This window comes from Pseudoliparis swirei, chromosome 5, assembly GCF_029220125.1.
Source record: "Pseudoliparis swirei isolate HS2019 ecotype Mariana Trench chromosome 5, NWPU_hadal_v1, whole genome shotgun sequence".
Classification (NCBI taxonomy): domain Eukaryota; kingdom Metazoa; phylum Chordata; class Actinopteri; order Perciformes; family Liparidae; genus Pseudoliparis; species Pseudoliparis swirei.
Window position 1 is genome coordinate 1,332,562 of NC_079392.1, and position 23,123 is coordinate 1,355,684.

Consider the following 23,123-nt stretch of genomic DNA (forward strand, 5'->3'; position numbering starts at 1 on the left):
TTTAAGAAGGGAAGTGAGAAAGGAAGTAAGAAAGGAACGAGGGAACAGAACACAATTAAAAAGAAGTAAAACAGCATTTTATATCTAATATACATTTGCAATAAGCCATTTTTTTAATTTTCAAGTTATAACGTGCCATAGCAGAAAAAGCCTAATAATACTAATAACAACATTAACCATGGCTACGTTCTATAAAGTGACCCAGTATACACAATGCAAGGACCCTGGAACTATGTTATAAACAATGTATTACGTGTTTATATACTGCTTATAAAGGCTCAATCGGGAGATGTAAAGGAAAATGAAAAGAATTAACAACATAGAGCCACCAGACAACTAATTAGATGTTTCTGTCAAATAAAACAGAATGACAAAACAACTGAATAAGATAAGGAGACGTAACGCCCATGCGCCCGTGTCCCTGTGTGTCCACACCGTGGACGATGACGCTGGTGGTGTGGTTCGTGGCCCCGATCACGTTCTCAGCCAAGCAGGTGTAGTCCCCCGCGTGGTCCAGCCGGACCCTCTCGATGTGCAGGCTGCCGTCCCTCCTCACCGTCACGTACTGGTCCGAGGTCACCTGGAAGACGCGCGGGGTCAAACGGGTTCAAACGAAGGTCACGGCCATCTGAGATAAAGAGTGTGAGGCTGAACTCTCACCAAGCCGTAGTCGTGCAGCCACCGTCTCTCCGGCAGAGGGTGGCCAGCCAACAGCACGCAGGGCAGAGTCACCTGCTGGTCCTCGAGGACGGCGAGCACGGCCGGGCTCACCGCCATGACGGGCGAGACTGCAGAGCAGTTACATACAGGGCTTATGTCAAGACATTATACTAATGATCATATAGGCCTTTACAGAAGTGTTAGTGCGTGTAATGCATGATGAAAAGGGAACGCATATAAACACAGCATGTACAGTGATATGCTGCAGACACATATATGTTCATGTATATATATTTCAAACAGCCAATTGCACATACGACTCTAAAAAGCATGAGCATCTCTGTCTGTGGGGTGAAACGGTGGAATATTTTAACTGATGACATCAAAGAAAATAAAAAATCTGGTGATATTTAAGAAAAAATGTAAAGACACGACTCTGGAGAAGTAGAAGTAACAGCATCGATGAAGCAGAAGAAGTCACGGGTAATGGGGACAAGTTCTTGAATTCCTGGTTTGTTTGTTTTGTTTTATGTATATATGTATGTGTATATATGTGTATGTGTATATATGTTTATGTATGTGTATATATATATGGTTCTTTGCTCTAAGTTTCTTTGAGAAATCATAGGTTAGGGCTCTTATAAGCTCGTTAGCTTCAGCCTCGACCCATTCGGTCGGCCACTTTCTTCTTTTGTTGAATTCTGAGTGTTGTATATTTTGCTGATCGAAATAAACTAAACTTAAACTCAACAAATATATATGTATATATATCGACATTTCCCACAGCTGGTAAAGGTATCAACACATGGTGCTTCCCTCATAAGGCAGGAATGAAGCTCTGCTGGTTCAACAGTGTCATTCAAACATGTTTATTTATTAAGTTGTCTTATTTGTTTTATTGTGCTTTTACTGCACCATCTTTTACTCACACACACACACACACACACACACACTATTGCTCCCTACTTCTACCATTGTCCAACGAAGGTACTTTACATGTGCTTCTGCATGCGTTGTGTGTATTGTGTGTGTGCGTGTGTGTGTGTAATGGGGCAGTGATGATGTCATCTGGTGGGTTTGTGGTTTCTAACCTTTGGCCCACATGTGAGAGCTCAGTGTGTTTCCACGGTGTAATAGAAACAGTGGTTAACACGGCCCACGTGTTCACACACACACACTGAAATGTGCTAATGAAGTTACACTCACGTGTAAAGACTGACACACACACACTGACACACACACACACACACCCAGGTACTGTTTGAGGCCGATCTAACAGTGCCTGCTTGTATTCCTGTGATACTTTGCTCTGAACATGAAGGAGACGTAAAGAAGTCGTTACCCAGTCCGGTCACGCTGATGCTCGCCTGGGCCTGGATCCGCCCAAAGTGATTGTGAGCCTCACACACATACACCGCCTCGTCGTCCACCCACAGGTCTGAGAGGGAACATGGTATATTTATGGCGGCATGGTTTAGGAGAATCTCCCGTGCAAAGTGTTTCCCTAACAGACTCACGGCTGACATGCAGACCCCCCCCGCTCCGCGTGACGGCGCCCGCTGCACGCGGCCTGTGGAACAGCGGGAGCCCGTCCTCCCTCCTCCAGGTGACCTGCGGCTCGGGGTGACCTCTGGCGAGGCACAGCAAGGTCACCTTGGAGCCGATGTCGGACGCCACGTCGGACGGCTGGCGGGTGAACTCGGGCGCGGCTGCAACGATGGAGGTCAAAGGTCAAGCGGGTTTGAGGGGGATGTCAGTCCACCATGTAAGATCAGGTAGTTCATTACTGGGTTATATATATTGTATTTTCTAGTGTTGTTTCGTAGGACATAAGTAAGTATGTATGTAAGTATGTATCTAAGTAAGTATGTAAGTAAGTATGTAAGTATGTATCTAAGTAAGTATGTAAGTAAGTAAGTATCTCAGTAAGTATGTAAGTAAGTATGTATGTAAGTATGTATCTAAGTAAGTATGTAAGTATGTAAGTATGTATCTAAGAAAGTATGTAAGTAAGTATGTATGTAAGTATGTATCTAAGTAAGTATCTCAGTAAGTATGTAAGTAAGTGTGTATGTAAGTATGTATCTAAGTAAGTATGTAAGTATGTAAGTAAGTATGTAAGTATGTATCTAAGTAAGTATGAAAGTAAGTAAGTTAGTATGTATGTAAGTATGTATCTAAGTAAGTATGTAAGGATGTAAGTATGTAAGAAAGTATGTATGTAAGTATGTATCTAAGTAAGTATGTATGTAAGTATGTATCTAAGTAAGTATGTATCTAAGTAAGTATGTAAATATGTAAGTATGTAAGTAAGTATGTAAGTATGTAAGTATGTATGTATGTATGTATCTAAGTAAGTATGTAAGTAAGTATGTAAGTATGTATCTAAGTAAGTATGTATGTAAGTAAGTATGTATGTAAGTATGTATGTAAGTATGTATGTAGTAAGTATGTATGAAAGTAGAAGGCATGAAAACGGGTCAGGGGTGAAAAAGGTGAGGATAGGTGCACAGGGGTGGGGGGGGGGGGGGCTGGTGACTTCCACGAACATTGACGTTGTATGATAATCTGTAGGTCCTCTATTCTGACACCAAGTCAGTGATCGGCCCTATAATAATGGTAATACATATAAATTGTCATTGTATATCATATGGTCATTCATGAACCAACTACCTTTTTTTTGGGCGTGAACAAGTCTTCAAGTCTTGTGCTCTGCTGAGCCACGAGTCTGTTCCTTGAGTCTGTTCCTCGAGTCTGTTCCTCGAGTCTGTTCCATGAGTCTGTTCCTTGAGTCTGTTCCTCGAGTCTGTTCCTCGAGTCTGTTCCATGAGTCTGTTCCTTGAGTCTGTTCCTTGAGTCTGTTCCACGAGTCTGTTCCTTGAGTCTGTTCCTTGAGTCTGTTCCACGAGTCTGTTCCACGAGTCTGTTCCTCGAGTCTGTTCCACGAGTCTGTTCCTCGAGTCTGTTCCTCGAGTCTGTTCCTCGAGTCTGTTCCTCGAGTCTGTTCCTCGAGTCTGTTCCTCGAGTCTGTTCCATGAGTCTGGTCCTTGAGTCTGTTCCTTGAGTCTGTTCCTTGAGTCTGTTCCTCGAGTCTGTTCCATGAGTCTGTTCCATGAGTCTGTTCCTTGAGTCTGTTCCATGAGTCTGTTCCTTGAGTCTGTTCCTTGAGTCTGTTCCATGAGTCTGTTCCTTGAGTCTGTTCCTTGAGTCTGTTCCTCGAGTCTGTTCCATGAGTCTGTTCCTTGAGTCTGTTCCTTGAGTCTGTTCCTCGAGTCTGTTCCATGAGTCTGTTCCTCGAGTCTGTTCCATGAGTCTGTTCCTCGAGTCTGTTCCATGAGTCTGTTCCTTGAGTCTGTTCCTTGAGTCTGTTCCATGAGTCTGTTCCTCGAGTCTGTTCCATGAGTCTGTTCCTTGAGTCTGTTCCTTGAGTCTGTTCCATGAGTCTGTTCCTTGAGTCTGTTCCTTGAGTCTGTTCCTTGAGTCTGTTCCTTGAGTCTGGTCCTTGAGTCTGGTCCTTGAGTCTGTTCCATGAGTCTGTTCCATGAGTCTGTTCCTTGAGTCTGTTCCTTGAGTCTGTTCCTTGAGTCTGTTCCTTGAGTCTGTTCCATGAGTCTGTTCCTTGAGTCTGTTCCTTGAGTCTGGTCCTTGAGTCTGTTCCATGAGTCTGTTCCATGAGTCTGTTCCATGAGTCTGTTCCATGAGTCTGTTCCATGAGTCTGTTCCTTGAGTCTGGTCCTTGAGTCTGTTCCTTGAGTCTGGTCCTTGAGTCTGGTCCTTGAGTCTGGTCCTTGAGTCTGTTCCATGAGTCTGGTCCATGAGTCTGGTCCTTGAGTCTGTTCCATGAGTCTGTTCCATGAGTCTGTTCCATGAGTCTGTTCCTTGAGTCTGTTCCATGAGTCTGTTCCTTGAGTCTGTTCCATGAGTCTGTTCCTTGAGTCTGTTCCATGAGTCTGTTCCTCGAGTCTGTTCCTCGAGTCTGTTCCATGAGTCTGTTCCATGAGTCTGTTCCATGAGTCTGTTCCTCGAGTCTGTTCCTCGAGTCTGTTCCATGAGTCTGTTCCTCGATTCTGTTCTGCCTCTACCTGGTTGTCATGATCTTCTATACCATACCTGCCATAAATATCATGATACTGATACAATACCATAAAAACAGTATACCATAAATACGAGACTGGTATATTTATCTAGAATAGAAATAAATAAAATATCTGTATGGATCACTTTTACCAACTTTTTCAATACTTAACAAATGGCAGTAATATTAGTTTTAGCCTCCAAGATATGAATGAAACTACATGGAGCCGTCATAGCATTGATGATCCACTATGAGGCCGTTAGTCTCTGACCAGAGGATCCAGAGTTCATCAGGATGAGCAGCTGGAGAGTTACACAACTTTACAGACTGAACTTAAACATTTCACTTCTGGCATCTTTTTTTATTTTTAAAGCCGAAGACTCAAAAATTCCGCCACTTAGCGCCCCTCTCTGTGAGCGCTGCGCAGACAGCTCGACACGGAGCAGCGCGGCTCTGATCGCTCTCTTAATGAAGTATTGATACTAAAACTATGCTAAATCACATCGCTCTTAACGTACGGGTACTTTGTTAGCATCGCTACACCGTGCAGCGCGACAGCAGCAGAAGTAGCGTCTAACATTCAAGCTAACCTAAACCACCAAACGCTGAAGACATCTTGACGCTGATTGGCCGAGACGCGACACGCCCCATCAAAGATGTTTTATTGCGAAGAGCACCACTCCACATTTTCTCCGTGTCCCACTCCAATCTCATAAACGCCGGCCGGCCAATTGACCCCCCCCCCACCCCAAAACAAAAACTCTTCGGATCTACACGACTCACGTAAGTCACCTATTTTGGTTTCAAAACGGCGAATTTCGCCGAAAGGTGAGGGATTCTCATGCCTGAAGTAAGTAAGTATGTATGTAAGTACATAAGTAAGTATGTATCTAAGTAAGTATGTAAGTATGTAAGTACGTAAGTAAGTTAGTAAGTATCAACACAAGAAAAAAGAACACACTCATTCCCTCTACCCCTGCACATCGTCGTCTACGCTGTACCTCCCTTCATATCATGTTCTTCTTCTGGTTATTTATCCCGGTTGCTGTTTGTTTTACAGGTGACGTCGTTGCCGCTCACCTCCGACGTCCAGAGAGATCTTCCCAGACGCGCTGCCGGCGGCGTTGACGGCGACGCAGGTGTACTCTCCGGCGTCCAGGTCCTCGGCCTCCTTGATGGTCAGAGAGCCTCCCGACGCGTCCACGTCCAGCAGGGAGGACGAGTGCAGCCGGACATCACCTGGTCAACGGAGCAGGTGAGCCACAGGGTTCATCCACATGGGGACCAATGAACAGGTTCATCCACATGGTGACCAATGAACAGGTTCATCCATATGACCAATGAACAGGGTTCATCCACATGGTGACCAATGAACAGGTTCATCCATATGACCAATGAACAGGGTTCATCCTCATGACCAATGAACAGGGTTCATCCTCATGACCAATGAACAGGTTCATCCTCATGACCAATGAACAGGTTCATCCACATGACCAATGAACAGGTTCATCCTCATGACCAATGAACAGGTTCATCCTCATGGCCAATGAACAGGTTCATCCTCATGACCAATGAACAGGTTCATCCTCATGACCAATGAACAGGTTCATCCACATGACCAATGAACAGGTTCATCCACATGACCAATGAACAGGTTCATCCTCATGGCCAATGAACAGGTTCATCCACATCGCCAATGAACAGGTTCATCCTCATGACCAATGAACAGGTTCATCCACATGACCAATGAACAGGTTCATCCACATGACCAATGAACAGGTTCATCCTCATGACCAATGAACAGGTTCATCCACATGACCAATGAACAGGTTCATCCTCATGGCCAATGAACAGGTTCATCCACATGACCAATGAACAGGTTCATCCTCATGACCAATGAACAGGTTCATCCTCATGACCAAAGGACAGGTTCATCCTCATGACCAATGAACAGGTTCATCCACATGACCAATGAACAGGTTCATCCTCATGGTGACCAATGGATCTTTCCAGGACTTTAAAGCTAATTTCTATGACCAAGCATTTGAACCCTGTGTCAGGTCTAGTGGGGGGAACTAAAAACTATTTAAAATCTTTGAAATCTTTGATTGTTTCATAGTTTTATTCCGGATATGTACAAAATGTCCAATACAGTTATTGATTATTTGTTCTTCCTTCTTCTGCTCTGGCCTTACCTTTGTACCACCAGATCTCCGGCTGAGGGACTCCAGACGCGCTGCAGGCCAGCGCTGTGGTTTCTCCAACGGCGATGAGAACGTCACCCAGAGGCACCGTCACCACGGGAGACTCTACACACGGGAGAACAACGGCTCTTTAAAAGGCTTTGTGGTTCTACGGAGAACCATCACCTACTGGAGAACCATTTATAAGGTTCTTTAAGACACCTTTATAGGTTCTTTGAAGAACTCTTTAAGGAAATGGTTCTTTAAAGAAAACCAGAAATGGTTCTTGTATGGCATCACTCTGAAGAACCATGTTGGGTTCCAGATGGCACCTTCATGGTTCTGTGCGTGTGACGGTCTAAGGAATAAACGTGTGTAGCTCCAGCGCTCACCGATGTAGGTGAGCACGGAGGTCACCGTGTCCGTCCCGGCCTCGTTGCTGGCCAGGCAGCCGTACACGCCTCCATCCTCTCTCTCCGGGTTTCTTATCACCAAGGTGCCATCGGAAGTCATCCTGTGTCTGAAAAACACAACAACACACAGTTCGGTATTTCAGTCTGCGAGGCAGACTCAGATGTATTCACGCGTGTGGAGGGAGGTGAACCCAACTTGCTGGACGCCGCGATGAACATGGCGTTGTGGGTCCAGACCAGACGGGGTGGCGGGTAGCCGCCGGCCGAGCATCTGATCCTCATCTCCTCTCCTGCCGTGAAGGTTTGATTCCGGGGCTCGACTGAAGCCCTGGGCGCCTCTGAAGGAACAAAGTAGTAGAACTTTAATAAAGGAAAAGAGAACCTGTAGTGGCCATTTGAACCCTGAATTACATCATGCGCAGCCGTATGATGCAACCGAGGTCAAAGGTGGCCGGAGCAGTGATGGCTCTCACACGGCATCTCTTTCCCCCTCACCTTGAATCTATTGGTAAAAACCGGCAGGACTATTGGAGCTAGACCCGGAGAAGCTGGGAACTCGTAAAAACATGTTTGGATGGCTTCATCCTTCAAGGCCACGTTCTCTCTGCTCGGTTCCCACATGCCAAAACAACCTCGGAGAAACAGAGCGCCTCCAAAAACAAGAAAATATGCAGATTTCTTGTCCATCTGCGATGCCGGAGAGGGATCGGATATAATGAGATGCCTCAACCGGCCACCGTGTTGTTCTTAACCCTCAGAGCCTCAGGCTGCACTGAGCCGTGTGCATTGGGGTCAAAGGTTAAGGGCGTCACAACAACAGCTTACCTCCCATCTCGTGAGGTCACCCTCCCCCGAGGGGCGTAGGGGTCCCTCTGAGTCCAGGAACAAGGAGGTTCCTGGGAAGGAAGAGCCACGATGTCCTCCTTTGACTCTCGTGTTGCAGAAAGAAGAAGCAGCCTGCCGTCAGCACTCGGCTCATCGCGGCTTCCTGCCTCTCTCACAACGCATGCCTCCTGTCTCCTGTCGCCAGGGAGCGTCCACCATCGTGTTTTCAGGTTCATGAAGACTTCCATCAACACTAAAATCAAGAAATGAGCTGCTCTCCCTCTCCGTGCTCTTGTGGTCACACCGAAGCCGTTCCACAGAGTGATGTAAGACGTCAGCAGACTGTACGCACTTCAAAGTGAGACTAATAACTAGGAGGGTCTGACCAGGGGGTCATTAGGAAACCCCGAGGGCTCGCTGACAGATGTTCTCAAGAGAGGAAAGAGGACGAGAAAAGTCGTCTGGAAGAAATCGGTTTGAGAAAAGAATAACGAAGAAAGAGTTAATGACAGGACGAGGGAGACAAATTCTGAGGAGAGGAAAATATCAAGTTGAACCAGAAAAAAAAAGTTTTGGGTTTCAAGCGAGTCACTTCTCAGTGAGAACAAGCCAAATGACAGAGCTCTGCAGCGCTGGTGGTAACGCTGCCATTGTCTGCTGCGGGTTCCCCTCCAGAGAGAAACGCTCTGCTCAAGAACTCTGACTTCTCAATGACTCAACAGAAATGTGTTCAGCTGGAGGAGGAGGGGACGTTTTGTGTTAGCTGACCTATAAGCTTCAAAAGCATCAAGACCTGGAGGCACACATAGAAGGAGGGGCTGAGGCAGACGTGAACACACACACACACACTCCTCACCTTGAAGACGTGAACACACACACACACACACACTGCTCACTTTGAAGACGTGAACACACACACACACACTCCTCACCTTGAAGACGTGAACACACACACACACACTGCTCACCTTGAAGACGTGAACACACACACACACACACTCCTCACCTTGAAGACGTGAACACACACACACACTCCTCACCTTGAAGACGTGAACACACACACACACACACTCCTCACCTTGAAGACGTGAACACACACACACACACACACTGCTCACCTTGAAGACGTGAACACACACACACACACTCCTCACCTTGAAGACGTGAACACACACACACACACACACACTCCTCACCTTGAAGACGTGAACACACACACACACACACTCCTCACCTTGAAGACGTGAACACACACACACACACACTCCTCACCTTGAAGACGTGAACACACACACACACACACACTCCTCACCTTGAAGACGTGAACACACACACACACACTCCTCACCTTGAAGACGTGAACACACACACACACACACTCCTCACCTTGAAGACGTGAACACACACACACACACACACTCCTCACCTTGAAGACGTGAACACACACACACACACTCCTCACCTTGAAGACGTGAACACACACACACACACCTCACCTTGAAGACGTGAACACACACACACACACACTCCTCACCTTGAAGACGTGAACACACACACACACACACACCTCACCTTGAAGACGTGAACACACACACACACTCCTCACCTTGAAGACGTGAACACACACACACTCCTCACCTTGAAGACGTGAACACACACACACTCCTCACCTTGAAGACGTGAACACACACACACTCCTCACCTTGAAGACGTGAACACACACACACACACACACTCCTCACCTTGAAGACGTGAACACACACACACACTCCTCACCTTGAAGACGTGAACACACACACACACACACACTCCTCACCTTGAAGACGTGAACACACACACACACACACACTCCTCACCTTGAAGACGTGAACACACACACACACACACTCCTCACCTTGAAGACGTGAACACACACACACACACTCCTCACCTTGAAGACGTGAACACACACACACACACTCCTCACCTTGAAGACGTGAACACACACACACACACACACTCCTCACCTTGAAGACGTGAACACACACACACACACTCCTCACCTTGAAGACGTGAACACACACACACACTCCTCACCTTGAAGACGTGAACACACACACACACACACACTCCTCACCTTGAAGACGTGAACACACACACACACACTCCTCACCTTGAAGACGTGAACACACACACACTACTCACCTTGAAGACGTGAACACACACACACACTCCTCACCTTGAAGACGTGAACACACACACACACTCCTCACCTTGAAGACGTGAACACACACACACACTCCTCACCTTGAAGACGTGAACACACACACACACACTCCTCACCTTGAAGACGTGAACACACACACACACACCTCACCTTGAAGACGTGAACACACACACACACACTCCTCACCTTGAAGACGTGAACACACACACACACACACTCCTCACCTTGAAGACGTGAACACACACACACACACTCCTCACCTTGAAGACGTGAACACACACACACACACTCCTCACCTTGAAGACGTGAACACACACACACACACTCCTCACCTTGAAGACGTGAACACACACACACACTCCTCACCTTGAAGACGTGAACACACACACACACACACTCCTCACCTTGAAGACGTGAACACACACACACACTCCTCACCTTGAAGACGTGAACACACACACACTCCTCCCTTGAAGACGTGAACACACACACACACTCCTCCCTTGAAGACGTGAACACACACACACACTCCTCCCTTGAAGACGTGAACACACACACACACTCCTCACCTTAAAGCATGAACACACACACTCCTCACCTTGCACGGTGAGGTAGACGCGCTCCGCCCTCACGCCTCCTTCGTTGGTGGCGATGCATTGGTACCAGCCCGAGTGCTCCGGGGTCACGGCGGACAGCCGCAGCGAGAGGTCGGCGGCGGAGACGCTCGCCCGCGGGTCGAGGCGGGCGTCGCGGCCTCCTCTCAGCCACGTGAGGTTGAAGCCGACGGTGCTGACCACGCGGCAGGCGAGGACGGCGAGGGACCCGGGAGCCGCCGTGACGTTGGCCTCGACCGTGACGACCGGAGGCGGCTCTGAAAAACGAGGAAATTATGTTAATGACGGCAAAAACAATATTTCATCCAAAAAAAAGCTAAACAGGAATTCTCACTTTCATCTGAAGAGACGTGGAATATTTTGCCGTCATGGAGAACAATTTAGCATTTAACATTTAGTAAAAAGAAGGAACATCCATTGTTGCTGTTTAAGGGGCTAGAAGGGTCTCCAGTTGCATTTTGGGAAATACAGGATTAAGTCCTGCATGGTGCTAATGGGACACTTTTCTCAGTAATTTCTTTTACTTGTTTTTTAAATTTTATTTGGCATTATTATTTGGTTTAGTACTTCTAAACAAAAAAAGTGACATTGAAAATGCTTTGTAATGGTTGGTTGGCGGTTGACACGCTGAAATAGATAAGTAAAGATGTATGCAGTGATGCATTATGGGACATTACTGATACTGAATACATATACCTGCTTTGATTTGTTGTTCTATTCCTTGTTTAATCTAACCAACTTTATGATAATACAACATTAAATTGCTTCCCTTTCACAAAAATGTGTCTTAAAGTCACCCTTCCCAGGCTGCATTGCGCGGCCGACTGTAATTAACCGTTGAAGCGCGCGACGGGTCCGCTCGCGCTGCCCGGCAAGGTGCACTAGCTTAATGCTACTGTTAGCTAACCTCTCTGTTAGCTAACCTCTCTTGACTTAACTCATTAAAACATAGTCGCCTGAAAACTGACGGAGTTTTTCCGGCTCTGGTTTGTTTCTCTTTGGCTCGTCTCCGTGTTTTCAGCTTCAGCCGCGACGCCATTGTTAACGTTCTCAAGGCGGCAGTGATTGACAGGTGATTGACAGGTGGCGTGTGCCAGGTTGGGTCAAACCATCGTGATATGGGGGGGGGGACGCGGATAGTATCAGGATAATATTTTAAATAACCTGCTTACTATGCAATTAAGTTTAGGAACTTACACTTATGTTTTATTGGTTATTAATTAAATAACTATTTTTTTAAAGGATCTTTGAATGGATGCTAATTTTAAATATATTTAAAATGATCACGTACCCCCTGGAGTACCTTCACGTACCCCCAGGGGATAACCACTGGTCTAAAGTTAAACGACAGCGTGTGCTTGGATGTAAGTATTTGTTGGTACTTTGTACAAAAGTATTCCACGTAGGTTCATCTTGTGTGCAACAGAAATGTAATTTTTTTAAACATCTATTAGAATGATGTTCATTTCCAACGCTTCAATGTGCTCATGATGATGTCACTGTAGGAGGAGTCTTACCTGGGTGAGTCATAATGCTTACGCACACACACACACACACTAACAAACACACTTGTCCCTTTCGAACAAATAAAAAACTTGAAACACTAACACAGGCACACACACACTAACAGAGAAACACTGCATCATTTAGTTTAAAGTATTTGTGCGTCTTGATTTCTAGAACATTAAAGTCAGTACTTTTTGATGTAAAATGATATCAATGTGTTTTTCCAAAACTATTGTTTAATTTTTTGTTTTTATTTCTAAAAGGAAAAAAAGTTATTTCGGTGAAAAATGATAAATTGTCCTGGTCTTTGTCTCCGGCTCTCCGTGTCTTTGATGGACAGCTGGCAGATGTCAAAGTTAACGAACATACATGTGCAGACAGCGTGTTATTAACGGTTTGAAGAGGAAGGAACAATATTAAAACGGATATTCCATTGAAGTGATGCAACATTTAAAATATCTTCTTTTTTGGCTTTCTAATAATTAATTTAAAAGGAGAACAAAGGATTTGAGTTGGATTGCGCAATATACCCTACACACAACTCCATCGTTTTCTGTACGTTCATTTTGCTTCAGTCAATTTATTTTAATAACATGGTGACTAGTTGTCATAGTTTAGAGGTTCTGAGGTAAGTCCTCGTGCGTGTGCTCACCTGATACGTCTAGGAAGGTGCGAGCTCTTCCCGTCCCGGCGCTGCTGATGGCGATGCACTCGTAGAAGTCCTCGTCCTTCAGGGTCACCTGGGCTATCACCCACGACGCGTTGTTGGACTCACTAGAATCGGAAAAGGTAGAACGTTCAATACCTTTTTTATCTTCACTGTTCCTTGAGGACGACGATGAATCCATTTTCTGAGCGACTGACTGACTCATCCCTCGCTCTGGTGGGAAATCCACTCGGATTCAGCCACACGGGACGTAAAGTGGGGGGATATGCAAGTTTTAAGCTGGAAGGCAGCAGTTTGGATCTATTAAACTGGAGAGTCATCGATCAGAATGCTTCAAGAGATGTGGATGGCATGAGGAACCATCATTGGTGTTACAGTTCAAGAAGGTTCAATAACTTTTTATCTTCACTATTTGAAAAAAAAGATCAAAATGCCAGTTTTAACCTCCTTTAACAGTGTTTTAAGGTGGAAGGAAGCAGTTTGGATCCACTCTGCTGGAGAGTAATCTCAGAAGGTTTCTATAGACGTGCATGACATGAGGAACCATCATGAGTGTTCTGGTTCCTCAGCATGTGATGACGGAGCACATCATCATCAAACTCTCAGCTGAGAGAAGGGGGGGGACCCTTCATCGCTGATCCCAACCCCACAGTCACATCTGTGGAGCTCATTTCCAGCTTGAACTTGAACTGCGTAGCTTCCCTAAAGCCTGCTCGGGTCGTGGAGGGGTCACCCTCCAGCCGCCTGAACACACACAGTCCTAACTCTACATGTGCTGCAGAAATCATCTTGTGAAAGGCTTGAAAGGTGGCGAGGACTTTAACAGATGTGTATTCATACAGCCATATACATGCGTTATCCTGCTGACTGGAAACAGGTTGGAAACAGGACGTAGAACACCGTGTGATGAAGGTGTTCACCTGGAACGCCCTCTAACGACAGGTAGTCCGTTCTGTCAGGTTCCTTACCCCTCCTGAGGTCTACCTTCAGGGATTTGAGTTTATATTTTTAGAAGAGTAACAGGATGAGTCCCTCATCCGTGATGTGATGAGTTAGGATAGAGGGTTTAAGGGTAGAGGGTTTAAGGAAAGATGATTTAAGAATACAGAGTTTAAGGATAGAGGGTTTAAGGATAGAGGTTACGGATAGAGGGTTTAAGGATAGAGGTTACGGATAGAGGGTTTAAGGATAGAGGTTAAGGATAGAGGGTTTAAGGATAGAGGTTAAGGATAGAGGTTAGGGATAGAGGGTTTCAGGATAGAGGGTTTAAGGATAGAGGGTTTAAGAATAGAGTTTAAGGATAGATGGTTTAAGGATAGAGAGGTTAAGGGAAGAGGGTTTAAGGATAAAGGTTAGGGATAGAGGTTAAGGATAGAGGGGTTAAGGATAGAGGTTAAGGATAGAGGGTTTAATGATAGAGGTTAGGGGTAGAGGTTAAGGATAGAGGGTTTAAGGATAGAGGTTAGGGGTAGAGGTTAAGGATAGAGGGTTTAAGGATAGAGGTTACTGATAGAGGGTTTAAGGATAGAGGTTAAGGATAGAGGGTTTAAGGATAGAGGTTAAGGATAGAGGTTAGGGATAGAGGTTTTCAGGATAGAGGGTTTAAGGATAGAGGGTTTAAGGATAGAGGTTAAGGATAGAGGTTAAGGGTAGAGGGTTTAAGGATAAAGGTTAGGGATAGAGGTTAAGGATAGAGGGGTTAAGGATAGAGGGTTTAATGATAGAGGTTAGGGGTAGAGGTTAAGGATAGAGGGTTTAAGGATAGAGGTTAGGGGTAGAGGTTAAGGATAGAGGGTTTAAGGATGTAGAGTGTTGCATGCTGCACCGTCACCTGAAGAGTTGGTCCAGCCCGAGTCGTGTTCCGTCCCGACTGAAGCGCAGCGTGAAGGGGATCAGGCTCTCCACGCGGCAGTGCACCGCCCCGCTCTGCAGGTAGTAACCGTGACTGGTGGCTGGCATCAGCACCTTGGGGGCAACTAAAAGAGAGATAGAGGCCATTCATCTTTTATATTACTAAATAATTCCACCTGTCTACCTGTGGGTGGCGTCACTGACCAGGTACGACGCCCGAGAAGGAAACGCTGGAGACCCTCTGGAAGGGGAAGCCGTCGCGGTCGTAGCCCGTCACTCGCAGGAAGAAGGCCTCGTCGGGCGGGACGAACTCGGTGACGTTCCAGAGGCCGAACGGCTGGCGCTCGGGGTAGTAGCGGATCGGCAAGGTCTTGATCACCCCGCCCGTTATCGACAGGAGCTCGATCCGGTCGGCCCGAGCGGGAGGCGACAGTCCGGTGGTTTTCAGGAGGATGTGTGTGGGGATACCTGGAAAGACCATGTGGCATCACTGTGTGCTCTCCGAAAGGTATACGCTATCCAAAAGGTATACAAGTGTCCATAAGTGGACACAACAGGTGAACTCAAGCAAACAGTTGCTCACAATTAGCTGAAGGTTGACCTCACTCACCTTGAACCGGCCTACTGGAGGCCTTCTTGAAGTCCAGGGTGGGCTTTCTGGAAAACCCGGCTCGGAAGTCAATGTTGCTGAGACCTGAGATACGGACTGAGTGTCTTCCTTCACTAGAGGTCTGTATTAAAGAAAAGGGGACATGTATATTTACAGATAGTTACATCCAGAACTACTGGTTAGTACATGCCTTCAACCCAGTATCTATATAAACGTCTTTTATGATTTTACAATAAGTAGTATAAGATGGGTGGTTAAGAATCGATTGATGGGCGATATATGTTCTAGAACTCAAGAAAACCAAATATCGAAGAGTTTTTTTCTGACTGAGTGTCTTCTTTCACTAGAGATCTTTATTAAAGAAAAGGAGAACATCTATATACACAGATAATTACATCCATAACTACTAGTTAGTACATCTGTGATAAGATGTTGCCTTAAAACCCAGTATCTATATTCACGTCTTTTATTATTTTACAATAAGTAGTATAAGATGGGTGGTTACGAATCGATTCGGCTGGCACTTGATGGGTCATACATGTTCTAGAACTCAAGAAAACAAAACATAGAAGAGTTTTTTTCCCATCAAAGGCAGAACTGAGTGGTCTAAATGACAGACCGTTATGTAAGAAGCCTTCTGCACTTCTGCATGTGGAGACAAGCTGCTCTAAAGTCACGGCTTGACGCATCCAATAAAAACATCTTCAATTCAGAGATGACCCTCTTCGTCCGACACTCAGACTTTAATTAAACAAACACAACCACTGAAATCAAAGCGTCGCGTGGAGGTCTTTTGAAGCTCTGGAGAAATAAGAGACGGAGTAATTACAATGAACTACAGGTTGGTGAGTGGTGGAAACTCCTCATCTTAACAGAGAGTGACTCACGATGCTGAGTGATGCTCGCATACCGACGCTGTCATTAGCATGAAAATGAAAGAGAATGTGTGAGTTTACTGTATTTTACAATTATTAAGTTCTACCTGATGGAAACTGATAGAAAACCATGAGCCGTGGTCAAGCAATGCCCACACCAAGCTGGAGGTGGAATCGCTCAACCAATGAGGTGATAGCCGGACAAAGGGGATCCGAGACGCTAACGCCTGTCGTGGTCGTTCAAACCTGCTGCCGTGGAATTACCCCCGGGGTCATTAGCCGGTTGTAAATGAGGCCGTAATTAGGGGAGGGGTCCCTTAAAGGTCCCACTGTTACCCAAAGACAAGAAGGGACCCTGTCATTAGAGCGACACCCATCGGGACGCGTCCGGACGGGATCAAAGGGCTGAGTTCTACCCTGAAGACCTTCTGGGAAGATTCTTTAGAACATGACCCGGACACACGGGTGAGATCCGGGGTCGAATAGCCGCCCTGAAACACGGAAATCCTGCTAACGTATGGATCTACATTTCTAGGTGGAGGTGGGAGTAACTGCGTTGGGAGGAAGAGGATAAGTGACTCGTGATGTTTGCTGAGAGGCACACGGGCAGAAAGGAGAAACCAAGGACCTCAATGAAAGACTTGTGATATGAAGTTCAAGCTGATGTTCATCTGTGAGCCTCTTTTAACCAAACTCTCCATTTAACAAGGAACCCCAGAACAACAACAAAAGGCCAAACAAGTCCAATCTAAACCATCAACCAGGAACCGACAAAGGTCCAGCAGCAAGAAGCAAGGCAACAGAGTGCGAGTGTGTTTTAGTCTCTGAGGCCCCTGAAGGAAAAAGACGTCTACAGTAAGGAGAGTTGGGCTCCTGCCAGATGTTCTGTGAACCTTCTCACACACGGTGTTCACCGAGAGCCCAGCAGGAGGTTCACCTCTGGTGAAGCTCAGACAGGAACGCCTTGCTTACTTTTTACATCCCAAAGATGTAAATGCATGCAACTGAATACTGATTACTGAGAGGGGATTCCAGGAGCATTCAGATGCTCTGCAGGAGTAAGAAGTGAGAAGTGTTTGTAGAAGTTTCCTGTTGCATAAGAATTTAAAAAAGAGCCGAGAAGTGCCAAAAAAATCACGTAACCCTGGTTCTCTGACAACAGGGTGAGGTGGTTACTTATCGTAACCCTGGTTCTCTGATAACAGGGTGAGGTGGTTACTTATCGTAACCCTGGTTCTCTGATAACAGGGTGAGGTGGTTACTTATCGTAACCCTGGTTCTCTGATAACATAGTGAGGTGGTTACTTATCGTAACCCTGGTTCTCTGACAACAGGGTGAGGTGGTTACTTATCGTAAGCCTGGTTCTCTGACAACAGGGTGAGGTGGTTACTTAACGTAACCCTGGTTCTCTGACAACAGGGTAAGGTGGTTACTTATCGTAACCCTGGTTCTCTGATAACAGGGTGAGGTGGTTACTTATCGTAACCCTGGTTCTCTGATAACAGGGTGAGGTGGTTACTTAACGTAACCCTGGTTCTCTGATAACAGGATGAGGTGGTTACTTATCGTAACCCTGGTTCTCTGATAACAGGGTGAGGTGGTTACTTATCGTAACCCTGGTTCTCTGATAACAGGGTAAGGTGGTTACTTATCGTAACCCTGGTTCTCTGACAACAGGGTGAGGTGGTTACTTATCGTAACCCTGGTTCTCTGACAACAGGGTAAGGTGGTTACTTATCGTAACCCTGGTTCTCTGATAACAGGGTGAGGTGGTTACTTATCGTAACCCTGGTTCTCTGATAACAGGGTGAGGTGGTTACTTATCGTAACCCTGGTTCTCTGACAACAGGGTAAGGTGGTTACTTAACGTAACCCTGGTTCTCTGATAACAGGGTAAGGTGGTTACTTATCGTAACCCTGGTTCTCTGATAACAGGGTGAGGTGGTTACTTATCGTAACCCTGGTTCTCTGATAACAGGGTGAGGTGGTTACTTATCGTAACCCTGGTTCTCTGATAACAGGGTGAGGTGGTTACTTATCGTAACCCTGGTTCTCTGATAACAGGGTGAGGTGGTTACTTATCGTAACCCTGGTTCTCTGATAACAGGGTGAGGTGGTTACTTATCGTAACCCTGGTTCTCTGATAACAGGGTGAGGTGGTTACTTATCGTAACCCTGGTTCTCTGATAACAGGGTGAGGTGGTTACTTATCGTAACCCTGGTTCTCTGATAACAGGGTGAGGTGGTTACTTATCGTAACCCTGGTTCTCTGATAACAGGGTGAGGTGGTTACTTATCGTAACCCTGGTTCTCTGATAACAGGATGAGGTGGTTACTTATCGTAACCCTGGTTCTCTGATAACAGGGTGAGGTGGTTACTTATCGTAACCCTGGTTCTCTGATAACAGGGTGAGGTGGTTACTTATCGTAACCCTGGTTCTCTGATAACAGGGTGAGGTGGTTACTTATCGTAACCCTGGTTCTCTGATAACAGGGTGAGGTGGTTACTTATCGTAACCCTGGTTCTCTGACAACAGGGTGAGGTGGTTACTTATCGTAACCCTGGTTCTCTGATAACAGGGTGAGGTGGTTACTTATCGTAACCCTGGTTCTCTGATAACAGGGTGAGGTGGTTACTTATCGTAACCCTGGTTCTCTGATAACAGGGTGAGGTGGTTACTTATCGTAACCCTGGTTCTCTGATAACAGGGTGAGGTGGTTACTTATCGTAACCCTGGTTCTCTGATAACAGGGTGAGGTGGTTACTTATCGTAACCCTGGTTCTCTGATAACAGGGTGAGGTGGTTACTTATCGTAACCCTGGTTCTCTGATAACAGGGTGAGGTGGTTACTTATCGTAACCCTGGTTCTCTGATAACAGGGTGAGGTGGTTACTTATCGTAACCCTGGTTCTCTGATAACAGGGTAAGGTGGTTACTTATCGTAACCCTGGTTCTCTGATAACAGGGTGAGGTGGTTACTTATCGTAACCCTGGTTCTCTGATAACATGGTGAGGTGGTTACTTATCGTAACCCTGGTTCTCTGACAACAGGGTGAGGTGGTTACTTATCGTAACCCTGGTTCTCTGATAACATGGTGAGGTGGTTACTTATCGTAACCCTGGTTCTCTGATAACAGGGTGAGATGGTTTCTTATCGTAACCCTGGTTCTCTGATGACAGGGTGAGACGTGTTTGACTCTGTTGGTGACTAGGCCGGACATGAACACGGAGATGTTTACCTGCAGCTCGGACTGATGGGAGTTAATTCTCCAACACTTCTTGATGCACGGCTTCAAGTTACATAAAAATATTGAACTTTAAGTTATATAGAGATATTCTGTTCATCAATCCATTCAATGAGCTTCCTCATCCTGTATTGAAATACATCTCATCTATATTACTTGTGTTTCCTTGTCACCAATCTGTATCCACGTGTGTTTAATGTGACGGTAGCGACATCAATCTGTTTACGTAACGCTCATCGTACCCTGGGGGTCTTTTATCTCAATGTCCGGAGCCGGGCCGCTGAGGGCCACAGTGACTTCCTTCAGGCTGGGGTCAAAGGGCATCTGCCACGTGTTGCTGCCCCCAGTCACGTGGTCAGTGGACAGCAGGTGGACCTTGGAGGACTGCACCGCCTCCTCCACCCATTTCAGAACCTACAGTGAAGTGTCAAAAAAGCAGAAGGAACACATCTTTAGTCACGGATCCCCGTTTATGAAGGGCCATGAAACTGCTGCTGAAACGTCTCCTTTATTTTCTTCCTTTGGGTCACAATACATGAAATAAACTTGTAAACTATCACCACCGTGAAGATCTCTAGCCTCATACGGGTCCATTAAACTATAAAGTTTATTAAATGTATAAAGATCTGTCGCCGTTTCGTCAAGTTGGCATTCAAACGTAAAACTAAACTGCGATTCATTTGACCTTTTCAAAATAAAAGCCTAATTGAGGTGAGGGAGGCTGAGGGAGGGTGAGGGAGGGTGAAGGAGGGAGGCTGAGGGAGGGAGGCTGAGGGAGGGAGGGTGAGGGAGGGGGAGGGAGGGTGAAGGAGGGAGGGAGGGGGAGGGAGGGTGAAGGAGGCTGAGGGAGGGGGAGGGAGGGTGAAGGGAGGGTGAAGGAGGGAGGGTGAGGGAGGGAGGCTGAGGGAGGGTGAAGAAGGCTGAGGGAGGGTGAAGGGAGGGTGAAGGAGGGAGGGGGAGGGAGGGTGAAGGAGGCTGAGGGAGGGTGAAGGGAGGGTGAAGGAGGGAGGCTGAGGGAGGGTGAAGGAGGCTGAGGGAGGGTGAAGGAGGCTGAGGGAGGGTGAGGGAGGGTAAAGGAGGGAGGCTGAGGGAGGGTGAGGGAGGGTGAAGGGAGGGGGGAGGAGGCTGAGGGAGGGTGAAGGGAGGGGAGGGAGGCTGAGGAGGGAAGGGAGGGTGAGGGAGGGTGAAGGAGGGAGGCTGAGGGAGGGTGAAGGAGGGTGAGGGAGGGTGAGGGAGGGTGAAGGAGGGAGGCTGAGGGAGGGTGAAGGGAGGGTGAAGGAGGGAGGGTGAAGGAGGGAGGCTGAGGGAGGGTGAAGGGAGGGAGGGCGGGTGAAGGAGGGAGGGTGAAGGGAGGGTGAAGGAGGGAGGGAGGGAGGGAGGGGGAGGGAGGGAGGGAGGGAGGAGGAGGGAGGGAGGGAGGGAGGGAGGGAGGGTGAAGGAGGGAGGGTGAAGGGAGGGGGAGGCTGAGGGAGGGTGAAGGAGGGTGAAGGAGGGAGGAGGAGGGAGAAGGAGGGAGGGTGAAGGAGGGAGGGTGAAGGGAGGGGGAGGGAGGGTGAGGGAGGGTGAAGGGAGGGGGAGGGAGGGTGAAGGAGGGAGGAGGAGGGAGGGGGAGGGAGGCTGAGGGAGGGTGAAGGGAGGGGGAGGGAGGGTGAAGGAGGGTGAAGGAAACATATAAGAAGGCCCTCCGTAATGCCAGAGCAGCCTATTACTCATCAGTAATAGAAAAAAATAAAAACAACCCCAGGTTTCTCTTCAGCACTGTAGCCAGGCTGACAGAGAGTCACAGCTCTGTGGAGCCGAGCATTCCTATAAACCTCAGTGGTAATGACTTTATGAACTTCTTTAATGAAAAGATTTTAACTATTAGGGACAAGATTAATATTCTCTTGCCCATAACCAGTGCCAATCTGTCCTCAAGTGGAATGGCCTTGGAAACCGCTGTATGCCCTGGTGTATATTTGGAGGGCTTTTCTCCCATCAACCGTGACCAATTATCTTCAACGGTTTCTACTTCTAACCCGTCTACCTGTCTCTTGGACCCCATCCCGACGAGGCTGCTTAAAGACGTTTTGCCTTTAATTGGCGGCTCTCTATTAGATATTATCAATGTGTCTCTGCTAACAGGCCACGTACCACACTCCTTCAAAGTGGCTGTTATTAAACCTCTCCTGAAGAAGCCCACTCTGGATCCAGAGGTGTTGGCTAACTACAGACCGATCTCTAACCTCCCTTCCTCTCCAAGATCCTTGAGAAAGTGGTCGCAAATCAGTTGTGCGACTTTCTACATCATAATAGTTTATTTGAGAAATTTCAATCAGGATTTAGAAAACACCACAGCACCGAGACGGCACTGGTGAAAATTACAAATGACCTCTTAATGGCAGCAGATAAAGGACTCCTCTCTGTCCTGGTCTAGTTAGACCTTAGTGCTGCATTCGACACCATTGACCATGACATCCTGTTACAGAGACTGGAGCAGTCGATTGGCATTTCAGGCACGGCACTAATTTGGTTTAAATCCTATTTATCAGATCGATCTCAGTTTGTATTTGTAAACGATGACGCCTCGATAACCACTAACGTTAATCACGGAGTTCCACAAGGTTCTGTGCTTGGACCAATTTTATTTACCTTATACATGCTTCCTTTGGGCAATATTATCAGGAAACACTCCATAAACTTTCATTGTTATGCAGATGATACTCAACTATATTTATCGATAAAACCAGAGGAGAGCAACCAACTCGGTAAAATTCAAGCATGTCTTAAAGACATAAAAACATGGATGACCTGCAACTTCTTGATGTTAAACTCAGACAAAACCGAAGTAATTTTAATCGGCCCTGAGCACCTCAGAGATCAATTATCTGGTGATGTGGATTCTGTAGACGGCATTGCCCTAGCATCCAACACCACTGTAAAGAACCTTGGCGTTATCTTTGATCGGGACTTGTCCTTTAACTCCCACGTAAAGCAAATCTCAAGGACTGCATTCTTTCATCTACGTAATATTTCAAAATCAGGCACATCTTGTCTCAAATAGATGCAGAAAAATTGGTTCACGCGTTCGTTACTTCGAGACTGGATTACTGCAACTCCTTATTATCAGGCTGCTCTAATAAGTCTCTTAGGTCCCTCCAGTTGATCCAGAATGCTGCAGCTCGTGTTCTCACTAAAACTAAGAAAAGAGATCACATCACTCCTGCACTAGCTGCTCTGCACTGGCTCCCAGTAAAATCAAGAATCACTTTTAAAATTCTTCTCTTAACGTACAAAGCCTTGATTGGTGATGCTCCATCATATCTTAAGGAGCTTGTAGTACCATATTGCCCCACTAGAGAGCTACGCTCACTAAATGCGGGACTACTTGTAGTTCCTAGAGTCTTAAAA

At 46.6% G+C, this 23,123-nt stretch overlaps 1 protein-coding gene across 1 annotated transcript in view; it reads right to left on the minus strand.

Moving 5' to 3' along the window:
- LOC130194116 (hemicentin-1-like) overlaps positions 1-23,123 on the minus strand; it is a 142,852-nt gene that overhangs the window by 104,610 nt on the left and 15,119 nt on the right. The window contains 14 exon segments of the mRNA XM_056415008.1: positions 436-580; positions 661-788; positions 2,003-2,098; positions 2,178-2,369; positions 5,816-5,974; positions 6,931-7,044; positions 7,311-7,438; positions 7,528-7,669; positions 10,961-11,233; positions 13,135-13,256; positions 14,981-15,125; positions 15,205-15,468; positions 15,611-15,731; positions 19,965-20,147. Coding sequence (XP_056270983.1) covers positions 436-580; positions 661-788; positions 2,003-2,098; positions 2,178-2,369; positions 5,816-5,974; positions 6,931-7,044; positions 7,311-7,438; positions 7,528-7,669; positions 10,961-11,233; positions 13,135-13,256; positions 14,981-15,125; positions 15,205-15,468; positions 15,611-15,731; positions 19,965-20,147 — 2,212 coding nt within the window.